Raw genomic sequence first — 21,419 nt, forward strand, 5'->3', positions numbered from 1 at the left:
TTCATGATGAAGGAAACACTCTGGAAAAAACTTTGTGTTAACATTTTTTCTCAGAGGAATCCAGTCTTGACCATTCAGAAGACTTAAGAGGTCATCCATTGGCTTCCTGTTCTGGACACGGACGAGTGGATCTGCTATTTGCTAATGTCTGGACGAATGATTCTGATCTCTCACCCTATCGTTACCTATAAAGGTCCCACAAACAGACTTCAAACACGCTAGCTAGAGGACATAGCACGCCACTGAGGTATTACAAGACAGTATCTGCACTCTGACGTATGTCAGGAAGAGAGACAGAAGGACAAAGAGAGGGAGAGAGAGAGAGAGGCTCATACTGAAAGCATTTGCTTAAAGTGCTATCAGACGTAGATAAGGCTCCATCTAGAACGCATCACAAACCTTTTTCAGCTCCAATAAAATTCAGTTTTGCTTCAGCTTTAGTGTCATTCCAAAATGGAAAAAACGATTAAAAGCAATAAACTTGGGAATCATTGCAAATGATTTTGCAGAATGGAAAAGCTTGTTTTGATCTCGCATTACAAGTTTGTATGTTAATTCTGCCAAGAGATTAATATAAAATTGCTTTCGACCGCAACCTCAGGAAAAAACAAAACAAAAAAACTGTGATTTGATATAACAATGTTTGAAAGTGTTTTCTGAACTAAACAATGATTGCAGACTTGATCAAAAAATACATAGTTACATGGATTGCTATGATGTTCCTTCTAAGGTTTGCTCACACGCACATTCTTTTTTTAACATGCGCTCTTTGATTCTCTTATTTCTATTTTCATTTGTTAAACTATTCTTGTGAAACTGACTCTTTTTGTTTCCCCCCTTCCCACAAAACTTTACTTTCCAAGTTAGACAAATATGCACAGGCCCTGCTTTACTATTTCTGATGCTCAAATTGTCGAAGTATTTTAGTTTAAAGCCATTAGGTTCTCCACACTCATCTAATAGCCTCCCATTCATTCACTAATTTTTCCTCCTGTCTGCTGTCTATTCTCACATGTAAGCAGCCAGAGCAGTGTGTGTCTGTTTACACCTCTCCTCCACACAAGTCACCACAATCCAAACGCACTCACTTTTCAAGTGTGCCTCGGACTAGTTGCAATTCATCACGATATATTGCTCTTGAGCTTCAGAACAGTTTATAAACAGAACCGTGCCGAGACACTAAGAATTCAGTTTTTGGAATACATTTTGAAATTAATCATTTTCAAGTTACAAATGGCTCCAAAAACTAAATTATAAAAGATGGACGAAAACTTATCTAACAGTGTCTGGATACATAAAGAATGTTGTAATAAAATAGGATATTTATTCATGTTACTAAGAGGATGACTACTTGCTCTCCAAGATCCTTTTATAAACCCACTGAGAATACAAAACATTTCTAATAAAAATGCTAATTAGAATACTCTTTACAATTTTATCATGATTATGTATTACAATTATTACACTCTAAAAAATTGTAATGTAAAAATTCATTTATAAAAGCCATGAATATACTATAGCAAAAAGTTAGTAGTACAGTGCCTTAGTATAATGAGTGCAATCACTTGTCTAGGTTTCTGTATTTGTTCATACCTCTCATTATAACAAGAGGAGTTGCATAATTCCTCATCTCGGTTTTTTATGTGGCTTTTATTGTGCATTATCCACTATTTTAACTCTCTTTCACAATACTTCAGCTTTCATCGTCCAATTTCCAGCTCATCTCTCATCTCCCCTTTCTTTTTTTCCTACTCCCTTCCTCCATCTCTCTTTTCTCCACCTTTCACTTCTCTCAACATTCTCTCCTCTCTCCCTTTGATGATGGATGATGAGACCCCATCCTGACAACTGTAACCTAGAGTCTGAAGTAAATCTTGGCCTCAGCCTCCTCTTCCTTTAGGATTGTCCAGTCGTCCCTCCCTGTTTTCTGAGGGATGGAGTGGGAGAGTGGAGAAAACCTCCAAGGGAAGGAAATCTTGGTGTTGCTATTAGTGTGTATGGGTAGTTGACATGAAAAACTTTTAAAACTGTTTTAAACAGCATTATATTATATTATATTCATTATATTATATACAGTATCTAAAATATACAATTTACCTGATAAATTATTTTATATTTCAACCAATGGTTTTTCTGTTGATCAAAAAAGACCATGGGGGCATGTTATGCCTCAACTACACATTTTCACAATTGTGTATATGAGAATATTTACTCTCACAATAAATCAATAAATAATAAGGTACAAAAGCTGGCACTTGGGTGGAACACATTAGTACTTTTTTTAAAGGGTACTGTTCCAGCGACAGCTTTTGTACCTTTTTTTCTGAGCGTGTACTAAAACAACATCAAATCTAATGGTGAAGCTTAATACTACAGTTTTGAAGATCGAAATGAAATAGAGATGTTTTCATAAGTGTTTTCTGCCATTTGAGATGTGTATAGCAGAGCTGGATCAGTCAATGTCCTGCTGCTCTGTGGTCAGTGAGCAGTTAGCTACCATAAATCAGGCAGTTCAGCATGTACTCTTTAAAGGCCATCTCCTTGCCAGGCTGTTTCTCTAAATTATACATCCCTCCCCCTGCACTGTATGTCACTGTCAAACACGCTAAAATATGTTAGCCAAAGCCTGTCGTGCTTTGAGAGACTTTCAAGCTTTTTAATGGCATCAGACTCTCAATGTTTCTATGTACTGTATGTGGTTGGATGTGTAGTACAACTGTGCAAAAACAGCGATAAAAGTGTGCTGTGTATTTCCAGCTGTACACACAGAGGGCTGTCAATCATCTGATGAACAGCAGGCCCTGCACATTAATAATGCCTGAATTTACGTGCTCCCACTCGATTGCATGTTTAGGCTTGGATGAATTGCCCACCTGCCTCTGATCGCGGTCAGGCTGGCCTGAAATCTGCTCTAATGTTTCTGAGTTGGAGAGATTGTACTTTTCTTGGACAATGACTTTTAAAGCATTTTCTTTTGGTGGCTTCAGTCCAATGAGTCTGCAAGACTCTTATGAGTGACTGGCACCTATAAGCCCCGGTGGCCTTGTCAAGCCTCTCTGTTTTCGTTTAACATATTTCTGCCTCCTGCCTCTGTTTAATGTCCACTGACATTGAAAAAGAATGTCTTTTCATGTCATAAAACACAGGTGACATTCTTTGTTCTGTGAAGAAATATGTCCAACAGAGCAGGGCTAACACACTAAAGCACAGCAAAACAACTGGAAAAAGAGAGCCTTACGAGAACCTTTTTTTTCTTTTCTACATACATTACTGATTGCAAACATATAAAGAATTTCTACTTTATATTTCTGGGCAATGAAGGAGAATCATTGCCCTTTAAATCGTTACTTTAACTTTTGATTAATTTAATGCTTCCTTTTGATTAAAAATGTTAATTTCTTTTTTTTTATTATATAAATTTTATATATATATATATATATATATATATATATATATATATATATATATATATATATATATATAAGAGGGGAAAAAATCTTACTGAACTCAAAATGTTTTGAATGGGTGTAATAGGCAGCAGTACCAAAGACCCTCAAAGTTAGATTTAAGTATTGAGATATTTATCACTTTCATCTCATTCATTTCAGTTCACTGAAGCATAATATCATAATATATTCATAAACTCAAATGACACATCAGTTACAATAACTGGATCACACAGTCTGTTGAAAGCAATATGAGGACAAATAACATGTCGCTCTAGAATAAATGGTGCAGCAGCCAGTTTATGTCCCATCTGATGCACTTTCCCTTTCCACCAGCCCCTGATGCAACCTGAGAAAATACATCTAAAGCGTTAGACAAAGTTCTGAGAAATATTTTCCTGCATGCTCGCACTTTACTGCAAGCTCCCATCCACTCTGACAGTGCGGCATAGTGATCTATATCATACAGGACGGCTTTAAAGCCCGTACCATGCATGCAGGGAAAACACTGAGTGAGATTCCTGCCATTAAATATCCCATTAAAGTGCAATTTGACATAAAATCCCTGGCATGTACCCTGGAATTCTCTCACTTCTTGTTTTCAATGAAACTCCCATCAGGGTTCCCGTTGCGTTTTATTTCGTATTTTTCTTACACAATGGCCTCTTTAGTTTTCCATCAGAGGCTTTGCTGGCCTGACGACTCCTTTGCCACGTCTGATCTGTGAAACGTTAAGTGAGGAGTGATAGAAAGGAAGAGAGAGCTCCTTTAGATCCAATTTGTTCCATTAAGCTACATTTAACCAGTGCATTCTGAGATGCCACTGTGGTTTAAAGATGTCTGAGCTAAAACATTAGCGTCTTGGCTAACACAGTGCAGAGACAGACAGACAGACAGCTGTTTTAAAAAAAGAAAACAGACCGTAGATCTAAAATTTCAACCTCACGCCGTATTAGTCTGAAACTTGAGGAATATTTGTATGAAAATATTCTGGAATGTAGAAAGAAATAAAAGGGAAAGAAAGAGAATAGCAGGGGAAAAGAAAGAGTGAAATCTTAGGAGGAAACGATACAAACCCCATTTAACCAGCTACACGATTAAATGACAAATTCAATATCAATTTAATTCAGAGTTTATAGCTGTGTTTTGTTCTAATTGATCCCTTATTCGTTGTTGTGCAAATATTGCTGTGTGATCTTCTCATCTACCTGAAAGCCATCAGAATCCTTAGCCAGGAAATGGTATTTATTATGAAAGCTGAGAAAAAACACAAAACTCATAAATATTCTGTAAAAGTATAACTGCGTTTTGGAAGAGCTGATTAAAACTGAAATAAGCAACAAAATACACCAAAACTGTTTCCCTCTGTCTATCTCAGCAGGTGTCTACATAAGCAGCCTTGCGTCACATAGCGCACAGGGAGTTTAAACTTTGGTCCAGAAACTAGTTAGCAACAGCTTTTGGGTTTGAAAAGAATTCCAGTGTTCTGTTCCTCACCCCCGAGATAATGCAAACCATGTTTGTCAGTAAGAAATGGCAAAATGAAATGAGAAACAAAGTAAAACAAAGACTGCACGGCAAGATCCCGGAGGCTTGATGTGAACAACAATATGTAAGCGAAGAAGTGAAGACCAAACAATGTTATCAGTTATGAATCCTGTCAGGCAATGTTCGCAGTGTTCTGACCTGAAGAAACTCTTTCTCAAAGAGAAAGACTTCTAACACATGCGCTCGAAGGCCTTCGTTGCAGACCCAGTATCTCACATAAATTCCTATGAATGATCAATAGAGGCTGACATGCTTCCAGATGATGATGAGCAGGGCTTAAATAATTTCCAGAAACATATTTGTCATTTCGGAATGTCTAGAAGATTTGCGATAACATCACAAACACCTGGAGGACTTAAACAGCACATGGGAGCAAACACAGCTGACTGTGAGGATGCAGACGCTTCCTACCAAGAGACTCCGAACCAACGCTGACCTTAAACAGACGAGTTAGAGAGGCCTAAACTTTGGCAGAGCTTGCCTTTTTCGGTAAATGAGAAATACTGGGTTAGGTGAAAGCTCTAGAAAGTGGATAAAGTCATTATGAAGCAGCTGCAACGAAGAAATTGGTAGAAAATGGCCAAAATTGTTTCATTAAGTGTCAGAAATAATTCTAATATAATTTTTTATCAGTGTTGAAAATAGTTGTGCTGCTTAGCATTTATGTAAAAGTCTTTACTGCCAGGTTCAATTAATTTTATGTCTCCTTGCTGAATTAATATTAATTAAATTTATGGACTCCAAAAAATTTTAACAGTAATGTATATATTGCAAAAACCCATAGAATTTTAATATTAAAAAATGCATATTAATGCTCTTTCATACGTTCTTTTAAGAACCTCTCAAATGTTCTGCAGAATTGAAAAGCTGAAACCCCTAAAGCGACATTCAGACTTTCTATAGTGGCCTACGTTATGTATTAGTCTAGCATGAGGTGAGATGTGGTTATGTTTAAGATACACAATAGAAGAGACTTAAAGAGAAGATTCTTTAGGTCAGAGTTGGGCTCACTTCAGACATGACAGAGACTAAAATTATGTTCCACACGCACACACACACACACACACACACACACACTTAGGCTTCTGACATCTTTAACCCTAAAGTTGATATACACTTCCACACTTGCAGTAACATACAAAACTATCTTTCCCTCACAAACTCTCTTTTGATTAAAGGCTTCTTGTTTCTTAGTAGTGTATGCTGGACATGAACTGTGTTGAGAGAAAAAGTGTGTAATATTAAACTAAAACAAAAAAACAAGATAAGGAGAGAATGAAGATTGAAAAGAGAGAATAATTGTCTGACTGACTAAAGAAGTACTGATAGTTAATGGGCTGAAGACTAAACCAGGATGAACTGTTTACTATAAAGTATGTTCTGTTTTATTGCAAGTTCAAATCTGAACTTCTATGACCTTAAACGTTTTATCAAAAGTACAAAGCTTAATATAAAAGCGCACATTCTTTGAACTATTGAACTGCAATATTTTTTAACTTACTAGTATTTTCATACTATTAAAAACGTATTTCATAATATTTGCAAATATCAGGTTGAAATGAAATGATTTATAGAACTATGTGTATGTGTAGAATAGAGAAAACATATGACCCCTCTGTGACTCTCCTTGTTGTAGAACAAGAAGCCAAAATCATACATAGACCAAATCACAGCTGATACTGGGCTGAAGAAACTGCTTCAAGATGCCCTTCTTCCTCAAAAAGACACACAGACAAGGAAAGAATGTAAGACTGGCAGAAGCTCACCAGTTCTGTAGATAAAGTTGGCTTCAGCTTCAGAAGAAGACGGTGACAGCAGGTCTTCATCATACTCATTAGAGCTGAAAGAGCCTGAGTGGTTCCTCCTCCGTGCGTCCATTACGCCGTTGGCCACCATGACGTGGCGGAGTGAGTCGTTAAGGTAGCGGTGCAACAGACTGCTCTTGTATTTTGGTGGCGACACGTAGTCATCAGACAACGAGGCGTCTGCAGCAGCTCGAAGACCCGCACCCACAGCGCCACCTTCCTTCTTGATGACGCTCTGATACATTGGCTTGCTGAACTCCCCGACCTGGGCCCGTGCTGCTGGGTCACCATCTGGATGTGATGCAGGATACATGCAAATATGTCAATACACATTTGAGAAGACATTTGCAAAAGAAAAAGAACTGAACTATAAAAAGTCAATATTTTGATCTCCTGCCCTTTACGCCTTCTCAGCAGGGAGCGACACGGTCACATTTTCATTTAATCACCCTTCTCTTCTGCATGACCCCTCCAGCACATTGAAAACTCTTGACTGGATTACACTCCTTGAAAACATGGGCCTCCCAACTGCAAGTGAGTGTTTCAGATCAAATTCGGTGCTGAGAGACTGATTGCTGCTACAGAGGCTGAAGCAGAGAAGAGCTGAGCCTAGAATGGCATCATTTGAGAAAGTATGAAAATAAAATAAAATTATGTTCAAGATTCAAATATATTTACAAAAGATTAAATAAATGTTTCAAATATGCATGTGATAAAATGAATAAAATCAAGGCAAATCAAGCAAACAAAAACAACAGATGGACAAGAATGGCGCCTATTCTACTGTTCAAAAGTTTGGTGGTTTGGTCATTTTCTTTTTAAGAAATTAATACTTTTATTTCATTTAAATGAATCAGGAGTGACAGTAAAGACATGTATAATGTTACAAAAGATTTATATGTTAAATGCTGTTCTTTTGAACTTTCTATTAATCAAAGAATTTTAAAATAAAATGCATCACTGTTTCCAAAAATATTAAGGAGCAACTAATTGAGCAGTAAATCAGCATATTTGAATGATTTGTGAAGAATCATGTGACATTGAAGACTAGAATAATGGCTACTGAAAATTTCACTTTGCCATCTCAGGAATAAATTACATTTTAGAACAGATTAAAAAATAAAAATATTTAAATTGTGATAACATTGTTTTTTAATTATTTGTATTATGGATCAAAGAAATGCAGCCTTGGTGAGCATAAGAGATTTCTTTTAAATAATTTTAAAAATCTTACCGACCAAACTTTTGAATGGTAGTAAACAGGAAACAAAGAGTTTTATTAGGACCAGTGGATTGCTTTGACTATATAGATTTATCTACTTTCCCACAGTAGCGGCTTTTGTTCTAGACTGAAGTGTAAATGCAACAACCGTATGATGTTCATTAATCATGGTACGGACATGTCTGTTATTTTTGCCAAAATACTGAAAACCGCAAGGACAAATCAAGAGATAAATAACTTTGGTAGAACTGCAAGTGATAAATTGTCTGATTTCATTCTGCTTTTTGGTAACAAAACCAATAAAAGTATTAACTTTCTCATCAACAGGGGGAAAAAAAACTCTTCAAACATTCCAATGTCATATCTCAGCCGTGGAGAGAGTGTGTTCAGTTGATCTTTCCGTTCCGTTGATCATTCTGTAAAAAACACCCAATCACTCATCTCTTATTATTTGCTCAGCCACCTGTAGTCCCATCAGTGATTCGTTAAAGAACATAAATAAGAGTCACTGGCATGTTTTATTACTGGATGATTTGTGAGACTTTGTTTTGTTCCTTCTTGAAAGAAAACTATCAAGGGCATTACTGTTGATTGTAATGATTGTGATTGTACGACAGAATGGAAGGTCCAAAATGTTTCCTCCCTTTTGACATTGTCACATAAGTGACAGAATTTAATACTTTTGTTGCAGAATAAAATTAGATCATTTATCACTTGCAGTTCCACCACTGGTATTTATCTCTTGACTTGTCCTTGTGGTCTTCAGCACACATTTTGCCTTATCACATGTATGTCCTTAGTCAAATTTATATAATCACTGACTTAAACTTCAGCAATTTCATTTATAACTAGGTGTGTGGATTCCTTGTTGGTTTTGATTTACTCATTTAAGAAGGCCAAATTACTTTTTTTTCTTTTTTTCCAACGTATCCGAACCACATTGCTCATTCCACATCCTAAAAATCCAAATTTTTTAAAGATTGTTTTAGTGCAGCTGTATTGTATACTACCTTGACAACCATTCCATAATGTAGGAAAGAAAGGTAAACACACTGGAGTTCACACAAACGCAATATTTCCTAGGATACAGGGATAGGATTGCGTGAGTGAATGCCTCCAAAGTGAGCCAGGATTTCACTGCAAGGCTCTATCTTGACTCAAATGTGTGAAGAGTGCGTCTGAAGCTCAGATCTTCTGTAGCACATAATTACTGAGCTCAGACACAGGAACGACAGACCTGATGAAACGTCTGTGCAACAAAGTGTTCCCTAAACAACTAGACATTTCATATGCCTAGTAAACAACTTGTATGATGTTACATGATGTTCTAGTTATAATCACGGCTTACAATATGCGGGTGTATCTAACAGAAAACGGGTCACAGAATCAACCCCAACATCAGAAGAAATAAACAATACGCAATAAACAATACAAAAAAGGCAGTACAACGTTGAATATTGAGGGTCAATGAGCTTAATTGTCATTTAAAATGTAGATTTCTTTCATGTTTTTATAGATTAATAATGTATTACTTATTCAACCGTGAGAATATAATCTTTCTATGCTTTTCTCTATGTGTGTTCTGATCAAGAGAAAGACGTTTTCCTCTGTAAATGTCTGTAAAAAGTGAATTTTCTATAGATTTTTTTTAAAGAAAAAAGGTTTAGCGCATCAAAACTTTTACCGATATACCAACATACAGTAACTAGTTTTCAATACACTTTCAAAAGTGTTGACACAATCATCTTTCATTTTAAGTTCCGTGCATAAATTCTATGACAAGATTTGATAATGAGGGAATTTGAGGTCAAAGGTTAAGCTAGGCTGCTGACATAGTTTCTGTGCCATTTTTCAGTGTAAGAAAAAACTAAAGTAAGTTATTTGTAGAATGAGACAGATGTGAGAGGCGCAGACTGGGCATTCCTCTTCTAACCACAGCGTGTGTCCTCATCCAAGACATCTAATCAAGGCACCAAATACAGAGTGTGTGTTTGGAGGTCACTGTTAAGCACAAGGGAATGATAAGTGTTCTGACTGAATGTCTCATTGTGTACGGATGCTTATGTTGAGCGATGAGGCCAACAAACATGCAGTCTGTCAGACAGCCAACAACATCCCTGTAGTTGTAGCTCCTTAGCGTGTGAATTAGAGTATAAAATACTTTAAGGAAAAGAGAAAACTTTAGATAGTTAGGATGTTTTTGTGTTTGTGCATGTAAGCACAAGATTATGTGCGAGTGTTTGTAGTTGAGTCCTGACGCTCCGTTGTGGTGTGTTAATCACAGTGTGCATAACTGTCTGTAAGCCTACGCGTCTGTCCGGTTAACTTAAACACAGAGGAGGATGCACAAACGAGTGCTGCGCTCAACATACCCCAACCCTGATTTATGGCTCGGCTGCTATACGATGCTATAAAAATGTTTGGAGTGTTGCACTGACTGTGTTGTAATAAAACATCCGCGTTTAAGCATCCTGTCTGGTCTGTTTCAGCAACATGCTGAATAAAACCCCAAACAGTTTCATATAAATACCACAACACACAAATTTAGCACCACGATAGGTGAATTTGTTTGTGCTTGTTTGTTTTAAAGAGCAGTTTTACTTCAACTGTGTGTATATACTCAAGCAGTGATGAATAGTATTTATTGCAATATCTGTGCAACACATATTGTACATGTCTGACTACGTATGCACCTTCTTAAAGGGACAGCTCATTACTTTATTCACCCTCAGCTCTCTAGAAGGAAAACTATTAATAATAAATCATATATCATTACTTTTATTTATCTCTTGACTTGTCCTTGTTGTTTTCAGCACACCTTTTGTCTTGTAAACCTATATAATCACTGACTTAAACTCTCAAGTGCTGTTGAATAAAGAAACTGACTTAAGAAAGAATGGTTTGTATCCATACAATGAAACCGTATTGGACCCCATTGACTTTCACTGTATGAACCAAAAACCCATTTTGTACAGGTTTTTTTTTGTGTTTGACAGAAGAAAGAATGTCATAAAGAGTAAATCATGAGAGGATTCTAATTTTTGTGTGAAGTATCCCTTTTGGTGTGTGTGTGTGTGTGTGTGTCTGTGTGTCATCCTGGACCATAACAACCACAAATATGAGTGGTTTATTGGTGCTTGATCAATATGACTGATTGTTAAACTTTACACTGGTAAAATAGTTCACCCAAAAATGAAAATTATGCAATCATTTAATCACCCTCAATGACCTTAATCACCCTTTCTTCTGTGGAACACAAAAGAAGATATTTTGAAGAATGTTGCAACTGTTTTTGTCCATACAATAAAAAAAGTGAGGTCCAAACCAACATTAGAGCCCAATGACTTTTACAATATGCACAAAAAACACAGACATATTTTAAAAGATCATTTTTGATCATGACAGGTGTTTTATTTTTGGGTGGACTATCCCTTAAAGTGTGCATTTCATCACCACAAACATTGTGGACAACCAATTTTCTAATCAATGGTTGATCAATATGAGTTTTTCAGTGACAGATTGTTAAACCTTATATTTAGTCTTTGACATCCTTGGTTTCAGCATTCAGCCTTGGCACTTCTGTGAATGTGAGTGTGTTTTTGGTAAGTCTCCATAAGAGCACTGCAAGAATAATTAGGCTCAGTTGTTTTTACACGTGTGACTGTGTGTGCAAGCACGAGAGAGTGTCTACCATCAGAGCAGGAGTCATCGCTGCTGACGCTCAGTCTTTCCGCGTTGCCCTGGACATATTTGTTGTAGAGTTTGATCCTAAGGGCCCAACTCAAATCAGGCTGCCTCACTGTGTTCTTCAGCCGCCGTCGAGCATTGGCAAACCAGTTAGACACCTGAGAAAAGAGGGAGGGTGTTGGAATGGTACCGAGGAAAGAATGACCCATAATAAAAGGAATTATGAATGTTCATAAGACACAAAAGATGTTTATTATTGATTCAGTTTTTCTCTACTACTGTCTTCCATACATAGACGTGTGTGTTTGGATTAAAAGCTCCATATACTGCTTTATTTATTGGGAAACTATGAAAACTATTAAAAATAGCAGGCTGATGCCACACGCAGATATCCCAGGAACACTGTGAATGTAACATCACATTAAGTCTTCTTCAACTGAGACGATGACGACCTGGGTGCTTATTCTGGCCTCTGCCACTCTCACCTAATAATATTCCTTTTCCTCTGCCCGAAGTCTGTCTTTTTGCAATAAAAACAATATTTAACCCAGCCTTCTCCATTTCACAGAGACCAGTGACCATTAGATGTTATACTAGGAAAACTTTTCATACCCGATACACTTCAAGCCACTTATAACAGGCATTGTGCTTTAAAAGTGTTATTCAGGCTCTGAGTTTCCTGACCTCTGCTTTATATAAAGTTCTCAAAGAGCAAAAGCCATATTTTTCACTTTAGGCTGGTCAACGGAGGCCAGTATTTGAGGGAAGCATTGAGTATCACAGGACATGGTAGCAAAGTACTCTAAAAATGAGAAAAATTCAAGTGTATTTTAAAGTCTAGAGATGTTCAAGATTCGTTCAGTCACGTAAGATTATTTATTGAGCACAAGTTTTGGGTTTGTAAGTCTTTTTTTCCCATATTGCAGTGCTGTCTGCTCACATTTTTTTAACAAATGGGTCCTTTTCATGAATATTAGAACCAGATTAAATTTGTAGGGTCATCCAGAATAACATCTTCAGGCTGGGCCAATTCTTAACAAATTTAGAGAACATGTTTATGTCTTCATGTATATACAAAGACACAGACTGAGACAGATATGTACACACAAACTGACACTCAGCACGGACTGGAAAACACATATGTGAAGAGTTAAACACAGGCCAGAATGTCTCTGAATTTTAATATATATATATATATATATATATATATATATATATATATATATATATATATATATATATATATATATATATATATATATATATATATATATTGGTTAAACAATAAAAAAGAAAGCCTTCACTAGAGTAAAGCTGAGTTGGTTGCAACTTGTGTTTGGAATGAACACCTGCATTTTCATCTTGATGTAAAAGAAAACTGTCATTTTAATAATCCTTCTGTCAAGAACTAGTAGCTCGTGTATGGAAAAGTTGTGGAAAATGAACTTACTCACCTGAACAAGTGTCATTTGTGAGCCAAGCGCAAGAAGGATTTTCTCTGTTTTAGTGGGGTACGGATTGTCCCGGTGTTTGTAGAGCCACTGTTTCAAAGGCCTGGCCATGTCTTGCAGAGCTTGCCGTTTATGCCGTACCTTTCCTGGGTTCTGACGAGACCTGTGGAGAAAAACAAACCGACACAAGCCACATAAATCTCATGACAATTGCACAAGACTTCAGAATGGGCACTCATGAGCAGAAATTCCATAGGATTGATTTATTACATAATTTCCACAGTGAGAAAAGTATTTTTAATTCTTTGGGGGAATTCTTGCTGCCTTCTGTTTTATTGCTAAGAAATGTCAGGAAAATAAATCTACAAAATATATTGTAAATATATTGAAGAATTAACAGAATAAATTAAATGTTTATTATTATTATTATTATTATTATGATTATCATATAACAACCACCTTCATGTAAAAGTGACATTCAATGACCTCGAGGTAAACGTTTAGAACTTTTTGTTGAAAATTGAAATGAAAAATATAAGCAATGTTTAAAAGAAAACATCTAAAAATGTTATGTTCAATTTTAAGAGATTCTGTAAGGGTTAAATATTCTTACATGAGAGCCTAATTAACACTCCTGCTCTGTAAAACCAGCATCATGCTATAATTAACTCTCCCAGCCACAGTTTTTCATTCAAAATCAGTTCACAGTCCGGCTGCAAAAAACAATAATGATGCACTGAAATAGCGGCATGTAATCCAGCATCTGCACAATGGCACGTGTTATGTATTCCTCTAGTCTAGGGATTGAAATCGTTTGAAAAAATTAAATAAATACAAATCTGCAGATTTGCACAACAAAATGTGTACAAAGTCTGACAGTCACTTTTATTCTCAATTCATGTTAAGTATCACACTTTTTAAAATAAATGTTCTTTAATGGTTCCTCTTTCATCAGGAACCCAATACAGGTTCTTCAGATCAACGCATTGGTTTCAGTAGGCGGTTCTCCAGAGAAAGAGAAAAAAAAAGTTATTTGCAAAACTTTAAAATGCTCTCTTGTGGCATCGGCCCGCAAGTCAGTTTTTCTTCTAATTGGAACCTTTATTTTCAAGAGAGAACAGAAGCTGGTTATTTAAACCTGTAGATGTCAGTATGGCGCTGTTATATCACCTTATCATCCAAAAATCTGACTGACTGCACATTTAACATATTTTCCCCAACGCGCCGAGGTTCATGTTCAGCAAATATTTCCCTTGTAACAAAGAACTGTATTAACAACCTAAAGAAGTTTCTTTCCCTGCCTGTTCTCGATATCGGCGACATACACCTCTGTATTTTTATTAATAATTTTCATTAGCAGTGATATTCCCCTTGAGGCCAGCAGCACGGATATAGTGTTATCCTTTGGCTCCGCTTACACGCGCAAACGGACCTTCAGTAAGCGCGAGCCAGACGCACCCGCAGCGGAGGATGTTTGCACAAGTTTTTCACAAGACATCACTTTTAGGTTCGGTGTTGCTGTGTATCGCAGTCGTATAATGAAGCACTGTGTTGTCTGTAAATAGAAAACAGGTTGGGGTAAACAGCTTGGGGCGGTGAGGCTGAACGCGCTGGGTTCGGAGGGCAAATAAGGGATGACATGGTTCCTTCTTGCGCCTTCACTACACAAATATTCGTGATTGACTGGACCACACATAGAGTTGAAGGAAATGTTTATTTATTAGAAACAGGCCTGGACGTGTTTTAAATTTGCTACCGAACACGAATGACCTCATGCACCCCAACGACAAGCCCCTGCTAATTCAGCACCATCGACAGCGACTTAATTGAATTGTGAATAATCATTTCCTGCAATTCTCTTTTTGAAACCTCAACGTATCCTTGATAAGAAGAAGGCGAACAGGCTGTAAATTCAAACCATATGCTCTCTAACCACAACTGAGCGCAAATCTATGGAAAGAAAACACAGAGACTATGAAAAGTCAAACAGTTGGAGGTGCCACTGCTTTTCACCCTTGGCTCTAAAACTGAACAACTTGAGGTTTATCTTTAATAAGGTTCTATGGATTAAAGCATTAACAGCGTTAATGGGGGGGGGGGGGGGGGGGGGGGGGTCTGCTATGTATCTTACCAGAATAATTAGGCTGATTATTCAGTCCTTAAAAATAAATGATGTGCAAAGCAGTTATCATCCACTGTGAAAAAATCCAACCTTTAAAACTTGCAGTGCTAATGTGACAATCTGATAAAACTTTTTATTTTTTAGACCATTTCGAATAAGTTTTCTGATTAAGAAAATCGAGTGTAATTGATGGGAACAAATATTTCACTTAATGAAACATGATGAAAATATTTTAAAGTGCATCTGCTTCATTTCTTCATTTTCTTTTAAAGTAGGAAACACGTCCACGAACCTGCAGTAGGCTACATTTGATAAAAGACACTGAAGTTTGTGACTTACCCGGATCTCCTGTGCCGGATAGCTGAGCTGTCTTTGATGACTGGGCTGCTGGCGAGCAGGTCCGGATGCTGTCCATCTATCACCTCTAAATAATTTCGACTGCTTCTTTCCACCTCATTCGCCTTCTCTTCGAATAAAACCTGGCTGCTTAACTTATTAAACACAATTGTGTTCATCTTTGGTATATTAGTCCTTCTCGCCCCCTGTGTCCGCTGAACGCGCCCTGGCCGCCGCGGGGATGTCCTACTCAACGGAGCCGCTGCGCCTTGTCAAAATCCTGCGAAACAGAAAAAGATGACATTTACGTTCACTATCATCGGCGAGGTACATTTCAATCAAACTTCATTTTCTGTAGGTAAAAACTGTTTTAATTTTAATGTAGCCTAAAAACGCCTAAAACCAAAACACTGAAAACTAATTAAGCGCGAGTCTGAGACACGCATTATAGCTACATTTATGCAAACTTGCATAATATCAGAAGTATTCAGAATGAATGATGCCTGTTTGACACAAGGAGGTCTATAATCCCGCGTTGACCGGTCAGTAACGCACAAATAGCCTATTTCACACGACTAGAACAGAACCTGTGTCATTTTGCATGTAGAAATATTTGCTTATCATCTTTATTTGATGCGATTTTTTTACGTACTTTTTACATCCCTATGGATAGAGAAACCGATTTATGAGAGAACAAAAGTTAACATTTGTGGACCTTCTATGCAATCCATAGTTCTCGATGGAAATGAACCAAAAAACTGTATGACACCCCTGTCGTAATTCAATGAATGACTCGCTTAGTGAAAACATTTAAAAGCCATAACTGGAAACACTTGTTAAATATAGGCCGAATGAACATACCTGAACGTATCCCCTTCTGCGTCTTTCTGTAAAGTGTAGTTTCCCATCCCCTCTCACATGTTCTCCGCTCTAAGATCCTGTGCGCAAACCACACGAACCGCTTTCGCCTCTGTGCTTTATTCAAGCGCGCCCGGAAACATGAATACACGACTCGTCTCGTGTTTCCCAGCTAAGCGGCTCAGACGGCGAACATACAGTGATTGTTTTATGCCGGTTCCGCCGCCCTGCAGGGGGAGGCTACCGGGAGACATCCAGCGCAACAGTGTATTCCCTTCTGTGGGTTCACGTCCATGAGAGTTGTATAAAGTTACTAAAATCAGCCAGAGCTGGTGTGATTGGACGTAGTTTATCAGAAGCATCTTCACCTGGGTCTGTCAATTTTGACGCGAGACAAAAAATGGATAAATTGCAGTCGAGTGGAGAAATAGCCATTTATATTTATGCGTGGGGAGAAGAGACTAATGTTCAGAAGCACGAAATTAAAGAATTGTAACAGATTTGTTTCTCTTTTGTCTGTAACTAAATAACTAGTGTTATTTAGGTTATACTGATTACAAATTAGCTTATAAATCTCGCTCAAGTTCTAGTTATCGTGCATGTTCTGACTATCTTAAAGTAATCTAAGTTGTATTCCATATCAAATCCCATGCTATCGTTAAATAATATATTTGGTTTCATTCCCTGTAATAACGAGAAACCTTACGGAAGTCTGGGTTCCTCTCGTTCACCAAAAACGCTTCCCGCTCCAGGACAGAAAATCCCTCGAGACCTCATTTTTATTGTCTTAACATTTCGAGAGCGGATCACTTCATTGAACAACTTAATTCTTTCCCAAACATGGTTACCGAGGTCTACAATTACTTCTATTCCAGTTCGCTTAAGAACCTCTATAAACCAATATATAAACAAATTAATTATATCAACGCCATGTGCGATGCTTCATCTGGAGACTTAGCGTGCTGAAGAAACGCTGCTCGCGTGAGTTCCCTCGCGAGCATCGATGTGAATCTGGTACCCTCTCATTTTCCCAAATTACACGACTTACACGTCGCATTGAATGCCATTGACTGTCTTTCGGGTTTATCCAGGGTAGTGTTTGGAGGTGAAGTGACTAAACTCGGAGGCACATGTGCGCTCCTTACGCCCCGTATAATTGGCGCGTTCCTTTTATTTGGGTGTATTTTTACCTATTTAATGAACAAACACTCCCGGGGATCAGCAGTGACTCACTCCCCTCGTGAATGCAGTTCATGGAGAGAAAAAGACAGTGCTGCTCGACCACTGAAACGATGTCTTTTCTCTGACCGTCTCTTGTCTACCAGGGGTTTACCACATGTGGGTGCCCACAGTTTTACTCTAACAGTGGCATCTCCAGGGTAACCACATGCCCCTGGGCAGGTAGTCACATCACTTTGTGGTGTACTTCATTTTGTGGGATGCCCACTGCTGTGGTGTGGTGAGAGATAATGTGCTCTGTGAAGCCTTGCTGAAAGTGTAATGACCCTTAAATGCACCTCACCAGTAAACTGCCCTTGTGCTTTGGGTGTCTGCCAGACCAAGTGTCTTATTTAAGACCTAGTCAAGTTTATTTGTACAGTTACAGTACCAAGTTGTCACAAAGCAGCTCCGTGGGTCATCAGTGGGCAAAGGAGAGAACCATAGACCTGCTACGGTATCACTAAATACCTAGAATTTGACAGTACACTCTTAAAAATAAAGGTTCTTCATTGGCATTTATGGTACTGTGAACACACTTTAACATTGCACAAAACATTCTATTTATAGGTTCTGGATTAAAATGTTGGAAAAAAATGGTTCTTTTAATGATTCTTCTACAGCAACACTGTGAAAACCTCCTTTTGGAACCTTTCTTTTCAAGTTAAAGATGCAGGTTGGCTTGCAAAGAGAAAATCTGACAAAATATTTTACTGAACCCGTGAGCTATGAACCCAAGTGTTCTTCATTACTATTTTATTTCCTCTTCTGCTGGGGCAACATACTTGTGTTTTATTCGCCGAGTTGCCGCAACAGCATCTGCATAAAAAAACAATTAAGCGTTTATGAAGAACTAACCCAAACCTCACGTTCAACACACAAGTTTGATGACAAACCAAGATGTTTTATTCAACTAAATGCCACACCGCTGGAGCTTTCAGGATGTGTTAGGGCTAGACGAGATCCAACCATGTTTCTCACAGTTTCCAACATGGCGTACCGAAGAGTAATGGAACTGGGCTAAATTAAACGCAGGTAGTTCTTTTGCCGTAGTTGTAATTTCCTGACATTACCTCGATGCCAACATGTCCTCTCATTAAAAGCTCAAATCCCTTTTGCGGTACCATTAACACAGTCTGTCCCTCATTTAAACCAACATTTTCACACTGGCCTTGAGTTGAGCAGCCACTGAAGGTTGTGCTGTTGGGGCCACTTAAAGAAATAAGCCACAGACAAGATTTGTTAAAATCATTGGGCCTTGTGGAAAATATAAACTGTTCAACAATTACACCCATTAGAGATTGTTAAAAGTGATTCAATTGGTGTTTTTCAAATTACCTTAAACATTTAGAGCACAAGTCAAAGTATGTATACTCACAGCAGCCTTTCCACACATACTTAAGGCCATTACGGTGTCCAGTCTGAATGGCATTAATGTCTTTCAAGCTGGCAAACACAATGTCTTGAGGAATAATTGTGTGTTGAGCTGTTGGTTCATTTTTTCCCACCTCGCCTTTCTTTCTTAAGCAGCATTTTTCTTTTAAAGACGGTTTCCTAAAATACATCAATGCCTGTGAAGTATGCGTGTCGTGTTTTGTTTAGTAATCTACTGGCTCTGTGTTTTGGCACGCTGTTATCTTTTCAGGTTGTACAGTTTTCAGAGGTAATGCTGTTCCTTTTTTGAAGTGGCTGCTTATTCGTGCGGTTGGTGTATGGAGGTTGGACGCTTCGTGACCTCATATTAAGAATCCTGTGTGCACGCTGACAGCGCAGGGTTTATTTTAGATTTCAGGAGAACAAAGGAACTTCAATATAACATTACATGGAGCACATTTAGACATGCTGCCATTATGTGATTTACAGATAGCATTATAAGCAACTAGCAACAGTACATCAAATACGTAAAAACCATAAAAGATTGTGGCACATAAGGATGATTGGCAGCAGTTTGATATATCTGGTCCGATCAGTTACCACCACCTTCTCCTGCTGTGTAAAAATCCAAAGCAAAAAGCTCCCATTACACAGTCTCGAACACACTATATGAGCAGAAAAAAAATCTGATAATCATCAGCAGTTGGCCTGCCGCTGTACTCCCTCTGTCTGTCTTTTTCTGTCTCGGTCTCAACCTCCTCTCTCTTTCTCTCACCCATGTTGGGTGCTGAGAGCTTGATGAACACATCCTGATGAAAACTCAAGGATAATATCATTCTTGGTCCAGAGCCACAAGCCTCCCAGGCAGGTTTAGAACCCAGAAAGAGGAAGGTCTGTGCTGGTCTAGACCTTCTATATGTCCAAGTGTTTGATGTGTGTGTGTGTGTGGGAGGTAGGTAATGTATACACTTATATCAGGTTACTATCATATTGTCATATCAGACTCGTTAACTGGCATAATGTTTCTATAATAATATAAAATAATACATTCTGCAAGTTGCATTGTTACAGCAGTAAGGTAAGTTACATAGGTAACTGTCTTTATGAATGAGTCACTGAATTGTCCACTTGAATGATTTGTTTAAAAAAAATCGAGTAGGTACTTCTTTTGAATGTTATCTTTCGTCCGTTACAAAAAGTATGTTGTATATAGTATGAATTTAATTCAAATGTACTACATTTGCAGGGATGCACATAAGTGGTGCGCATGCATGACCAAAATAAAAAGTGCGCTGTGTAAATAAGTTCAGAGCGCTCATTGCGACATGGTTGACAGCTGTTAATGCACAATTACTATTGGCAAACTGCAATGTATAAGATTTCTATTCAAACTGAAAGCATAAATCTAGGCTGGCATTTTCAAAGCACAATGCAAAACTGGGACATTTCCTTCATTGATGCTCTTCAATTGTCAGCGCTAAACCCGGCAGCGCATATACTTACTTTCTGCCGGCTTTGTTGCTTCAGCAAAGAGCAAAACTAACGCAAAAGCGGTAACATCAGACTCTCTGAGAGGGTACTTTGAATTACTCAACGACTGTTAAAAAAAACATTCTATATTGTGTGAATGTTTGTAGAATGTTTGTAGAATTGTGGGGAAGTCGTGGCCTAATGGTTAGAGAGTCTGACTCGTAATCCAAAGGTTGCGGGTTCGAGTCCCCGGCCGGCAGGGATTGTAGGTGGGGGGAGTGAATGTCCAGCGCTCTCTCCACCCTCAATACCACGACTGAGGTGCCCTTGAGCAAGGCACCGAACCCCCAACTGCTCCCCGGGCGCCGCAGCATGGCTGCCCACTGCTCCGGGTGTGTGTTCACGGTGTGTGTGTGTGTGTGTGTGCATTTGTTCACTACTCACTGCTGTGTGTGTGCACTTGGATGGGTTAAACGCAGAGCACCAATTTCGAGTATGGGTCACCATACTTGACAATACGTCACGACTTTTTTTTAGAATGAATGTGATCCAGACATAATTTGTCGTTACCTACATCAATTGAGTCACTTCACAAATCCTCTCTCATGGCCTCAGGGGATAATAAAGTGTTCATTGGATGCGCACTCCAGAATCTAGTCAGAAATTGCAAGTGACTTTTTGCCTATATGAATACTGTGAATTCAGACATACTACTATTTTCACATACTGTTTATCGTCGACTATATAGTAGGGACTATATAGTAGGAAAGTATGCATATTTGGATGCAGCCAATGTCTTTATGAATAAGTAATTGAATCATTCAGTTTGGGCGAATGCAGACATGATTAATATTCAGAAGCCCAACAGTCTCCTTGGCATTA

The 21,419-nt window shown here is 38.1% G+C and overlaps 2 protein-coding genes across 4 annotated transcripts in view; one reads left to right on the top strand and one right to left on the bottom strand.

Moving 5' to 3' along the window:
- Positions 1 to 16,609, bottom strand: part of mkxa (mohawk homeobox a) — a 28,104-nt gene extending 11,495 nt beyond the window's left edge. Inside the window, exons 1-5 of one of the 2 annotated variants that reach the window (XM_079398431.1) lie at positions 16,479 to 16,609; positions 15,621 to 15,897; positions 13,163 to 13,322; positions 11,713 to 11,866; positions 6,761 to 7,090 (exon numbers count right to left, since the gene is read on the bottom strand). In XM_079398431.1, the coding sequence (XP_079254557.1) occupies positions 6,761 to 7,090; positions 11,713 to 11,866; positions 13,163 to 13,322; positions 15,621 to 15,796 (820 nt within the window). In that variant the 5' untranslated portion in view covers positions 15,797 to 15,897; positions 16,479 to 16,609. The remainder of the gene's footprint in view (positions 1 to 6,760; positions 7,091 to 11,712; positions 11,867 to 13,162; positions 13,323 to 15,620; positions 15,898 to 16,478) is intronic. The other variant, XM_079398432.1, reaches the window with a different exon arrangement.
- Positions 1 to 21,419, top strand: part of rab18a (RAB18A, member RAS oncogene family) — an 83,739-nt gene that overhangs the window by 42,804 nt on the left and 19,516 nt on the right. The gene's annotated exons all lie outside the window — the stretch shown is intronic.

This window comes from Barbus barbus (assembly GCF_936440315.1).
Source record: "Barbus barbus genome assembly, chromosome: 38".
NCBI classification, from domain to species: Eukaryota; Metazoa; Chordata; class Actinopteri; order Cypriniformes; family Cyprinidae; genus Barbus; species Barbus barbus.